Here is a 12,404-nt window from a genome sequence, read left to right as displayed (position 1 = left end):
CCTCATGCGAAGCAGTAGCACATTGGCTTGAGGAGACGCATGGGAGCATGTGTTCTTGCTGGCCCCGCCCATAGCGATGGCTGCTACTGCTCACCTTCCTCGCAGGGGGAGCTGCCAGCTCATGGTGACCCCCCCAGGACATCAGCCCCCCCCCCCCCGGACGTTTCCCTGTGATGCTAATGGCCAATCCACATTTGTCTACGTGTGTATTCCCTAGTGGTTTCCCAGTAGGGTTGCCAGGTCCTTCTTTGCCACCGGCAGATGGTTTTGGGGATGGAGCCTAAGGAGGGCGGGGTTCGGGGAGGGAACTTCAATACCATAGAGTCCAATTGCCAAAGCGGCCATATTCTCCAGGGGAACTGATCTCTATCAGCTGGAGATCAGTTGTAATAGCAGAGAATCTTCAGAGAATCTAAATAGCTAACCGGACACACCGGTTAGCTATTTAGCAACTAGTAAATCATACTATTGTATTCCCACACTGAGCTTCTTTACCCTTCTTGGGACCGGCACCTGAATGTTACCCGTGGTGGGACATATATCATAACCTACAATTTGAAAATGAAAGCTTGGTACAAAATTTTGCAAGATGCCTTCTGAAGGACTGAAGAAGAATTGTTAAATTGCCAAGAATTTGAAATTTGTATCCTCCATTACTATTGGCATCCATTGGACTACATGAGATTAGCTTGTGGAAGAAGAATGTGTAGCTTGTTTGGACATTTAAAAATATGAATATTTATGAATGACTTCTTGTAGGTCTTTTTGTGTATATAATGTCTCATAATGTATGTAATTGCACGTAGCTATTTATAAATCTATTTGCACTTTGTTTATGTAGTACCTGGAGGTTGGCAACCCTATTTCCCAGGGCAGGCAGAAAACCAGGGCGTCTCCAAAAGCAGAAGCAGAGATGCATTCCCTAACGTTTATTTATTTATTCGCCGCATGTCTTTTAGTGTCAAGAACTACAGAAGGAGTCAAAGGTTACGTCCCCTCTGTATTCATCCCGGTCTCCAAAATGTAAGTAAATGGATATTCCTTGGGAGAGAGTCAACAGTAAGGCCTTCCCTCATGATGCTGCCTTGAAGTGGAGCATCAGGAGATGACCTTAGCGGTCGCCTAGGTTCAAATGGGGGAAGGCAGTCCAATATCTCCGACAGCGGTTCTGTTCTATAAAAATCCTATTCCGTTAGATTCTCTGGGCTGAACTTGACAGCAGAATCCTACGTTCAGGCTGATGCCTCTTCTGCCCCATCCGCAACTGGAGGAGGCTGTAGAAATTCCTTTGTGTATGACATTTATTATCCTTAGATGTAGGCGTTAGTGATACATTTGCATTTTGGATAATATTGTTCTCCAGGACTGGACCTTCTCAAGAAATGCTGAGGATTCTGCTTTAGGGGAGGGGCCGTGGCTCAGTGGTAGAGCATCTGCTTGGCATGCGGAAGGTCCCAGGTTCAGTCCCTAGCATCTCCAGTTGAAGGGACAAGGCAAGTAGGTGACGGGAAAGACCTCCGCCTGAGACCCTGGAGAGCCATGGGGAGGGGCCGTGGCTCAGTGGCAGAGCATCTGCTTGGCATGCGGAAGGTCCCAGGTTCAATCCCCGGCATCTCCAGTTAAAGGAACCCGGTGAGTAGGTGATGTGAAGGACCTCTGCCGGAGACCCTGGAGAGCCGCTGCTGGTCTGAACAGACAGTACTAACGTTCATGGACCCAGGGTCCAATTCAGTATAAGGCAGCTTCATGTGTTCATGTGAGGACAAATAGCACGGCCCTTTTATCTGTCCTCAGGACTGTTCTGGCATTGATTTCACAGGGCAAGAGAATGTTGCTACAGACATACAGACATAACTTGGAAGTACCATAGATGTCAACAGGTCTTACTCCCAAATAATAGTATGTGGGATGGTTATGGCAGCTTCTGATTCGTATGCTGAATAACAGATAATTGTCCACCGTGTGAACACATGTAATTCTGTTTTCTTTTCGTTTCTTGAAGCCTGAGCGATTCCACAGACCCCCCTTCTCCATCCGACCTTCTCCCCATGTCTCCAAGCGTCTATGCCGTCTTGAGAGAACACCTAAGTCCCACAGTAATGGAAACAGCTGTACGTGGAAAGATTTTTTACTTACCTATTAATGTATTTTTTTGATTTATACCCCCCACCTTTCTCCCCAACGGGAACCCAAAGTGGCTGATATCATTCTCCGCTCCTCCATTTTATCCTCCCAACAACCCTGTGAGGTAGGCTAGGCTGAGAGAGAGAGTCACCGTCCCCATGGTCCCCCAAGAAGTTTCAAGGTAGAGCAGGGATTTGAACCTGGGTCTCCCAGTTCCTAGTCCGAAGCTCGAACTGCTACGCCACATCGGAGAGATGCAGTGCCATCCTAAGCGGAGTTACACCATGCTACGCACATTGGCTTCAACGGACTTAGAAAGGTGTAACTCCACTTAGGATGGGACTGTTTGTGATGTGTTCAGTAAGCGGTTCTCTTCTACTGGGAAGTGGTCTAAGAGGGGGGTGGGCCTTTCCGGCCCCATCCAAATAGTTCCTGATGTTCTTTTGGCCAACAGGATGCAATACAAAATACACACAAGGCCTTCGTGGTGTAGTGAGCCAGTGTGGTATCGTGGTTAAGAGCGCTGGACTCTAATCTGAAGAACCGGGTCTGATTCCCCACTCCTCCACATCAGCGGCGGACTCTCATCTGGTGAACCGGGTTCGATTCCCCACTCCTCCACATGAAGCCGGCTGGGTGACCTTGGGCCAGTCACAGTTCTCTTTGAGCTCTCTCAGCCCCAACTTCCTCACAAGGTGTCTGTTGTGAAGAGAGGAAGGGAAGGTGATTGTAAGCTGGTTTGAGTCTCCTTAAAAAGGCAGAGAAAACCGGCATGTAAAAACCACCTTCTTCCTTGACCAATGGTGTATTGTACCTCACTTACTAAGTTTAGTAAGTGAAATGAGTACCCAGCTTGCTGGGGGTAAAGGGAAGACGACTGGGGAAGGCACTGGCAAACCACCCCACAAACAAAGTCTGCTTTGGAAACGTCAGGATGTGACGTCACCCCATGGGTCAGGAATGACCCGGTGTTTGCACAGGGGACCTTTACCTTATAAAGAGAAAACAGGACTGTAAAACGGTTAGCTTTGCCAGGCCACAAACTGCTGAACTCCCAAACAATACTGCTCTGAAGGGCCCCTCCTGTATCTACATGCTTAGGTTTCTGCTTTGCAGTTCCAGAAATTGCTTATAAGTTTACCAAGGCTGCTTTCAGATGGGGGTTTTTCCCCTCTGCATGGACAGCACCTCTTCCTGCCCCCCCATGGTAAAGGGGATCATCCAGACCACATTGTGCCCAGTCCGTACATGACTCACCTGGCTTCTATTTGTTTGCAACGCTCTGGAGCACGGGTCCCCAACATGATGCCTTTCCTGGTGCCCTCCAAGTGTGGGGAGCCACCAGGGCTTCAGACTCACTACTTTCTGTCTCCTTTTTGAAGTTCAACACCATTGCAGCATTCTGTAGCAAATTAGGTCAGCCCTTGGCTAGGCTAGCGGAGGGGGGGGAATTATCAGTTGTAGCTTCTGCTTTCAGTTCATTTTGTGCATTTGTGCGTTTTCAACATTTTTAGCAATCTTTTTTTGCAGTTAGGGGAGAAAAAAACCTGCAGCGGATTTCTGAGAATTGACGTGTTCTCATTTCTTTTCTTCTAGTTGAGCTCTCCATATTCAACGGACTGACGTTCAGATTGTGAAGATTTTAAAAGGACGGGTGTATATATTTTTAAAAGAGCATTCTTAAGAAAACCTTGCTTTTCTTGTAAATGCATACTTCCTGGAGACAAATATATAACTTTCTTCTCGGTTCCTTCGTAAATAGTTCAAATCAGTATTTATAAACCAAGGAGATAACAGTAGATTTTAGGTCTTTGTAAATGGAAGTACGGGCGATAAAAGGAGGAAATGAATGTACTACCGACAAATTAGTTGCAGCAGAACTGATAACTTTTAACTTTCATTCTTAGTAAATTGGCAATTTAATAGAGAATGCGAAGAATTATGGCAGTAAACGATTTCTTCTGAAATTCAACACACTTTCAGGGAATCTAATGATACATGTACATCAACAGATGTTGAATTTTTGCTAAGTATTGCTTTGACGCTTTAAATACTTTTGCACCAGATCATTATTTGCAAGTCATATTAACACAGTAGAGCCCTCCGTAAAATGTGCGTCTGTGAGAACAACTATTGACACAACCAGAAAACTACAGACTCCATTATGCGTTGTGACTATAAGCAAAATATGTATATGTGACAACATTGTATGCCAGGAGTCCCCACCAGCTGGCACCTTTCCTTGTGCCAACCAAGTATTTTTGGGAAAATGGCAGGGCCAGAAAGGCTCCAGCAGGCTCAAAAAGTTTGGGGACTCCTGCCGTACACCTTAAATTTAAGCAAATAATTAGCATTACAGCATGAACTCACACAGATAAGAGCAAGCTGGAATTCAGATTAGCAAGTGGATTTTCTAGTTCCTCAGAAAGTCACTGCCCAGATTCGGGGGCTGTTCCAGGAAACCGATGGCAGTTTTGTAATTTTTGAAAAGTCATCGTTTGAAATGTTTACTTTTAAATAAAAGATTTTAAAACTGACAGGTATGTTTTCGTAGTCTTAATTGTAGGCAACAGTAAAATGCGTATTGTAGACATTTGTTTATGCATGGATACTTTCATTCACGTTTGCCCCCGGTCTGACTCGGTTGTTCCTTGGAGTTATGCATGAGTTTACCGTCCATTAGAGATGACCTCACTGCCAGCCCTCACAAATCGGGACTTCCCGTCCCTCTGTTAACCTAATCCTTCCCTCTCCCCTGAGCTCAGCCTGTTTCAAATCCCCATGCATAAGGCAAAGCGCCGGACACGCAAGCTTGATTTCTCTCACAGCAAGCAGACAGCCAGTTACAAAGCAGCATGTCAAGAGGCGGGGATTCAAATGCTTCCTGCTTCCTCGAAGTTCTTTCTGAGCACAAGAAAGCCTTTTAAAATGAGGCTTGGGTTTCTCCTGCCCCCCTTTTCTTTCAGATTGCTCCGTTTTTTTTAAATCTTAAAATGCTTTTTTATACAGCAATTGGTTTTTTTTGGGGGGGGGGATCTTCTCTCACAGTGAGCACTGCGAAGTAAGCAAATTACAAAGCAGCATTTAAAGGGCCAGGGACTTGATTTGTGCCTGGAGACTGCTGGTGCAGAGATTCCCAGCAGGAAAGTGTGGGTCCAGCCAGCAACGAACCTCAGGTAAAACTCCCAGGCATAAATAACCTAAATCTGATGAACCAGGTTTGATTCCCCACTCTTCCACATGAGCAGCGGACTCTAATCCAGTGGAGCAGGGAAACCAACCTGGTTCTCTGGATTAGTCCGCTGCTCCACATGAAGCCAGCTGGGTGACCTTGGGCTAGTCACAGTTCTCTTCGAGCTCTCTCAGCCCCACATACCACACAAGGTGCTTGTTGTGGAGAGAGGAAGGGAAGGCGATTGTAAACTGCTTTGAGACTCCTTTCAATAGAGAAAATCGGAGTATGAAAACCAACTCTTCTTTCCTGGCACCTGCTAAGTGTTTTGATAAAGGGGCTGGGGCCAGGTGGTGCTCTTGAGCAACATGCCTTCTGAAAGGGATGGAGAAGGTCCCAGGTTCAATCCCCGGCATCTCCAGTTAAAGGAACCAGGAAGTAGGTGATGTGAAAGACCTCTACCTGAGACCCTGGAGAGCCGCTGCCGGTCTGAGTAGACAATACTGACTTTGATGGACCGAGGGTCTGATTCAGTGTAAGGCAGCTTCATGACGTGTTCATTTGAATCAAACCACTGGGCCATCAAGGACTGTATTGTCGGCTCAGACTGGCAGCAGCTCTCGAGGGTTTCTGACACAGGTATTTCACATCACCTACTGCCTGATCCCCTTAACTGACGGTGTTGGGGATTGAATCTGAGACCTTTTGCGCACCAAGCAAATGCTTCTGAAATCCACCATGGTTTCAACCTCCTGTGGTGGATACTTTGTGGTGGCACCCTGTGTCAAAACTCCAGAGGTGCCCACAGACTAAAAAAGGTTGGGAAACCCTGCTCTAGATGCTTGCTGTGTAGTTGCAGCTCACCCCACAGCACATTTCGCCCATTTGAGCCGATGGACAGTATTCAAGAAACTGCCAAGTGTTTGGTGGCATCTTAAAGTATCTAATGTATTGTGGGTGAAGCTTTTGAGAGCCAGAACTGTCAGACATACGAAGATGCACGAAAACCTCAGGGACACAGAGAAGGGGTTAGGTATTCTACAAAACCCTGGAAAGCCAGTTACTGCCATGAAAATGCATATGTGGACAGTGAACACAGGAAGCTGCCTTATACGGAATCAGACCTTTGGTCCATCAGGTCAGTATTGTCTACTCAGACCGGCAGCGGTTCTCCAGGGTCTCAGAATGGGGTCTTTCACATCACCTACTTCCCTGGTCCCTTTAACTGGAGATGCCTGGAGTTAAACCTGGGACCTTCTGCATGCCAAGCTCTACCACTGAGCCACAGCCCCTCTCCAAGGCTTTCCAGGGTCTCAGGCTGAGGTCTCTCACACCACCTATCTCCTGAGCCGTATTAATTGGAGCTGCTGGGGGTTGAACTGCAGGCAGGACAATGCTGCTGCAGCCGTCTTATTTGTGGGCTTCCCAGAGGCACCTGGTCGGCCACTGTGTGAACAGACTGCTGGACTTCATGGGCCTTGGTCTGATCCAGCAGGGCCTTCCTTAGGTTCTTAGCCATGATGCATCCCTATTCTCTCTAGTATCAGAGGAGCAGGCCTATTGTATGAGGTGCTCTGGACCTTCTGAGTGCCAAGCAGATGCTCGGTCACTGAGCCATAAGCCCCATATAACATCTGGCATGACCAAGTATATAGAGTTGCCAACCTTCAGGTAGTAGCTGGAGATCTCTCGCTATTACAACCAATCTCCAGCGGATACAGATCACTTCACCTGGAGAAAATGGCCCCTTGGGCAATTGGACTCTATGGCATTGAAGTCCCTCCCCTCTCCAAACCCCACCCTCCTTAGACTCCTCCCCAAAAACCTCCCCCTGGTGGCCAAGAGGAACTTGGCAACTCTAAAAGTATAACAAAAGACCCTAGTCATGTTAACACAGTTTTGCTCTGATATGAAGTAGCCTGAGAATAATAACACTCTTACCTTTGTCTAACCTGCAGCGTATCTGCATACTTCCGTTTTATGAAAGTAAAGTATGCATGCATGTTCCCTCATGTTTCAGTGAACCCAGCAAGGGGTTTTCAAGACAAGGGAGAAGCAGAGGTGGTTTGCCTATTATAAGAGGTGCTGTTGAACACAGGCAGGACAATGCTGCTGCAGCCGTCTTGTTTGGGGGCTTCCTAGAGGCACCTGGTTGGCCACTGTGTGAACAGCCTGCTGGACTTGATGGGCCTGGGTCTGATCCAGCAGGGCTTTTCTGATGTTCTTATAGCAACCCTAATTATAAACCAGATAGCTAGGGTTGCCAGGTCCCTCTTTGCCACTGGCAAGAGGTTTTTGGGGCAGAGCCTGAGGAGGACGGGGTTTGGGGAGGGGAGGGACTTCAATGCCATAGAGTCCAATTGCCAAAGCGGCCATTTTCTCCAGGAAGACAATTCACAGTGGGTAGCCGTGTTAGTCTGTCTGTAGTAGTAGAAAAGGGCAAGAGTCCAGTAGCACCTTAAAGACTAACAAAAATATTTTCTGGTAGGGTATGAGCTTTTGTGAGCCACAGCTAACAAAAATATTTTCTGGTAGGGTATGAGCTTTGGTGAGCCATAGCTCACGAAAGCTCATCCCCTACCAGAAAATATTTTTTAGTCTTTAAGGTGCTACTGGACTCTTGCCCTTTTCTACATTTTCTCCAGGGGAACTGATCTCTTTCAGCTGGAGATCAGTGGTAATAGCAGGAGATCTCCAGTTATTACCTGGTGGTTGGCAACCCTACCGACAGCTCTTGGAAACATTTGGACAACACAATTGTTATCCCAAAATAATTGTTTTGGATTCTTCTTTAGCAGCTCTAAAGTCTACTAACTTTAAAAAAAAACCCTGAAAACAGCCGTTTTTACTGCATAAAATGGTGTGTGCGTGTTAAGCGCCGTCCAGTCGCTTCCGACTCATGGCGACCCTATGAATGAAAGTCCTCCAAAATGTCCTATCTTTGACAGCCTTGTTCAGATCTTGCAAATTGAAGGCTGTGGCTTCCTTTATTGAGTCAAGCATAAAATTACAACAATGCAAAAAAAAAACCTCCCAAGGTTTTTAGCAGAATTTTGCATGGGGGGTGGGGAGAGCAAAGCCCCTCTGAGATTGCAAGGAATCATAGAAGTCCGACCCTTCGGGCAGAGGAGGTGGAAACGTTTGGCCTTTGGGAGGCGGGAGGGGAGTCCTGTCGCGGGAACAGCCGAGCCACGTGCTTTCGGGGAAGGCCGCGTCGCTCCGGGAAAGCAACTGGGGAGGCGAAAGCGAAAGCTAGGCAGATGCGGGAGGGGAGGGGGCGGCATGCCTGACACCCCCCACCCCCAACAACATCAGTGCCACTTAATAGAGCTGGATCCGGTCTGGCGCTGGATCCAAACAGCCCTCTGCAAAGCGCACCTGGGCTCTCCCCCTAGGGCCATTGATGCCCGGGAGGGTTTGCCTTGGATTGGCCACTCTTTAGATGCACATCTGGATTCTCAAAACTCGACAATAAGCCCGCATGCAGAGTTTTGAGAATTTGCATGGTGCATCTCGAAAGCAGCGAATCCAGGGCAAAACCTCCCGTGCATAAATGGCCACAGTTTCCCCATCTGAATTCTCTTTTTAAAATAATAATAATAATATTGTCGAAGGCTTTCACGGTCAGAGTTCATTGGTTCTTGCAGGTTATCCGGGCTGTGTGACCGTGGTCTTGGAATTATCTTTCCTGACGTTTCGCCAGCAGCTGTGGCAGGCATCTTCAGAGTAGTAACCAGAGTAGGCATCTTCAGAGTAGTAATCAGAGGTTACTACTCTGAAGATGCCTGCCACAGCTGCTGGCGAAACGTCAGGAAAGATAATTCCAAGACCACGGTTACACAGCCCGGATAACCTACAAGAACCAATAATAATAATTTTTTTATTTTCTTCATTTAATATATCAACATAGAAACAATATCCAATACTAAAAATAATAGTGATAATAAAAACAAACAATATCACTAATTTAACAATAAAATGACTTCCCCCTCTCCCTTTTCCATCTAAAAATAAATTGTGTAAACGTTTGCTAACGGAGCTAATCCCAATATTATTTTAATTAACCTGTTCTTATTCTATCCAACATTATTAAATCAGTACCTAATATAAAATTAATACAAAGTATAGATAAGGGATTAGATCAAAGAGTATCCTTTAAATGGGCCCATTGAAAATTGATTTTCACAGCAAGTTCTCCAAGCCTCCCATTCCCCCCAAAATTGTACATTATCATTCTGGTTTATCAAAGCTGTAAGCTTCGCCATCTCTCCCTATCTGAATTCTCAAAACTCTGCAGGGGGGAGGTTTATTTTTGAGTTTTGAGAATTCAGATGGGGGAAATGTGCATCTAGAGAGTGGCAGATCCAAGGCAAAACCTCCCATGCATAAATGGCTCTAGAGTTGCCAACCTGGTTGTTGTTGTTGTTGTTGTTTTCAAGTTTATAGCCCGCCCTCATTCCCAGCAAGCCAGGCTCAAGGCAGGTAACCACAAGCATCAATAGAAAATCAACAATATTAATAAAACACCATAAAACCATATACAGGTGGCCTTAAAACAAAATCCCCCCCAGATGCCATCATGTAACTAGGTAGGGTTGCCAACCTCCAGGTACTAGCTGGAGATCTCCTGCTATTATGATTGAACTCCAGCTGATAGAGATCAGTTCACCTGGAGAAAATGGCCGCTTTGGCCATTGGACTCTATGGCACTGAAGTCCCTCCCTCAAACCCTGCCCTCAGGCTCCGCCGCCAAAAATATCCAGATATTTTCCAGCCCAGAGCTTGCAACCTTTCCCATTGAGCAAACTGGGGGGGAAGGGAAGAGGCTCACAGTACTGCTGCCTACTTATGTGGATAAAATGAAGGAGGGGTCAACTTAGGGTTGCCAACCTCCATGTACTAGCTGGAGATCTCCTGCTATTACAACTGATCTCCAGCTGACAGAGACCAGTTCCCCTGGAGAAAATGGCCACTTTGGCAATTGGAGTCTATGGCATTGAAGTCCCTCCCCAAACCCTGCCTTCCCCAGGCTCCGCCCCCAAATGTCCAGGAATTTAATAACCGAGAGATCCCAACCTTATTCCTAACAGAAAGTATAACTACTGTTGCCCAACATGTGTGGTGTGCGTTTGTGTGCCTTTTTCTAATGGCTGCCAACTGCTGTGTGCAATGCACTTGGTACGTCAATCTTAAAAAAATATTGACCAATATACTACATTAAACCAGCGGATACTTAAATCTGGAGACGACGGTTGGTGCAGGGTGGTGGAGCTCCAGCAACCCATGTTTCAGCCTCGCTACAATGAAGGTAACTTCTTTTCCCCCCTGAAGACTGTAGGTCAAAGAGATCCACTTTTTTGGTTGTTCGTGCTGCCTTATGCGTTTGGAGCGAGCAAGGGAGGCTGTTGAGTGTTTTGAAAAGCGAAACTGGTTATAAGGGGATGTAATCCTCCAGGAACGTCAGGGTCTCCATGCCAAATAGGGCTGGTCTCTAGCCTTTACTGGAAATGTGTCATGCGGTAGAATTGGCGAGAGTTCTTTATTCTCAATGTCCTTATGGGGAATAAAAACGTGCCTGTAGGCATGGATTCTTCTCGGTAGAGACTATGACCTGAGTATTTTAGCAATAGTCTAAAAGCGCCTTCCTGAGCAGAGCTACACCCTTTTAAACCCGTTGATTTTAGAAGCGCGTGCCTCTGTTTAGGATGGCAAAAAACATTTTCCAGTAGGCTAGTAGTTACTAGGAAGGTTAAGAATGGTGCATTGCTTGATTTCTGATACTCTAGGGTGGGTTCACACATGCCGAATAATGCACTTTCAACCCACTTTCAATGCACTTTGCAACTGGATTTTACTGTGGCCATTATATGCACGGGAGGTTTTGCCTCGGATTTGCCACTCTCTAGATGCACATTTTCCCCATCCAAACTCTCAGAACTCTGCATGGGGGCTTATTTTTGAGTTTTGAGAATTCAGATGGGAAAAATGTGCAGCTAGAGTGGCAAACCCAAGGCAAAACCTCCCGTGCATAAATGGCCTGTGTGAAATGGCAAAACCCACTTGCAAACAATGATTAAAGTGCATTGAAAGTAGATTGAAAGTGCATTATTCTGTATGTGTGAAAGCACTCTCGGTTTATTTTTACATTTTAATGTGTCGGTTTATTTTGATAGCATGGTGTGATGGCTGGAGTGGTGGAAGAGGATCCAGGAGGCCCAGGTTTGAATCCTCCCTGCACCATGGCATTTGCTGGGTGACCTTGGGCCAGTCAAACCCTCTCCACCTCACCTACCCCCCCAGGGCTGTTGTGAGGGTAAACTGGAGGAAGGAACAATGTGTGGTACCAGCTTTGGAGCGACAACAGGATGAAAATGCATTCAACAAATCCTACTGCGACCGTCCTTAAGGGGAGAAAGGCAAGTTCAGCGTGCCTTAAAGAAATGAAGTGGAATTGTGCACTCAGGGTGGAAATGTAATTAAATTTGGAATGAGATGCATATCCTTAAAAAAAAAATTAGAGCTAAATTTGAGTCCAGTAGCACCTTGGAGGCCTACAAAATTTTCAGGGTATAAGTTTTGGAGAGTCACAGCTCCCTTGGTCGGACTCTGGAAAGTTTATACGCTGAAAATCTTGTCGGTCTCTTAGGCGCTCCTGGATTCGAAGGTGCTCCTGGATTCGAATCTAGCTCTTCTTCTGCAAACCAACACAGCTACCCTCTGAAACTATTCTTAAAAAAAAAAAAATACACACAAAGTGATACATAGTTTCCCCCTTAGCTTCCTAGTCCTTCTCTGAACCCCCCCCCCATCAAACCTTTTGTCCAGAAACATCCTGGGGTTCCCAAGGATGCCTTTCCACTGAAAATATTGTTTTAAATAAAATAAATCTCCAGGAAAGCATGAAAGCAAACAAAAGAAACCGCAATTTTCACGATATTTCCTATTGCCTCCTGGAGGGAGGGTGGACGAGCGGAGGGAACAGCCTCAGCGCTCAAAGGGAGGGAGGGGGGGCAGCGGCTTTCCCCTCTGATTGGCCGCTCCTTGCGGGGGGGCCCTCGCTGATTGGCGGCCTCCGTCGGGTCCCCTTCTTATTTCCGAATCGAGAATC

The 12,404-nt window shown here is 46.5% G+C and overlaps 1 protein-coding gene across 1 annotated transcript in view; it reads left to right on the top strand.

Annotated features, from left to right (window-relative positions):
* Positions 1-3,747, top strand: part of STAT4 (signal transducer and activator of transcription 4) — a 38,376-nt gene extending 34,629 nt beyond the window's left edge. The window contains exons 21-23 of the mRNA XM_056861043.1: positions 960-1,023; positions 2,003-2,111; positions 3,721-3,747. Of these exons, the coding sequence (XP_056717021.1) occupies positions 960-1,023; positions 2,003-2,111; positions 3,721-3,747 (200 nt within the window). The remainder of the gene's footprint in view (positions 1-959; positions 1,024-2,002; positions 2,112-3,720) is intronic.
* Positions 3,748-12,404: the final 8,657 nt, after the last annotated feature.

Source organism: Euleptes europaea, chromosome 15, assembly GCF_029931775.1.
Source record: "Euleptes europaea isolate rEulEur1 chromosome 15, rEulEur1.hap1, whole genome shotgun sequence".
Taxonomy (NCBI): domain Eukaryota; kingdom Metazoa; phylum Chordata; class Lepidosauria; order Squamata; family Sphaerodactylidae; genus Euleptes; species Euleptes europaea.
Note: the sequence above shows the minus strand (reverse complement) of the source record. Positions and strands in the feature narration are given on the sequence as shown.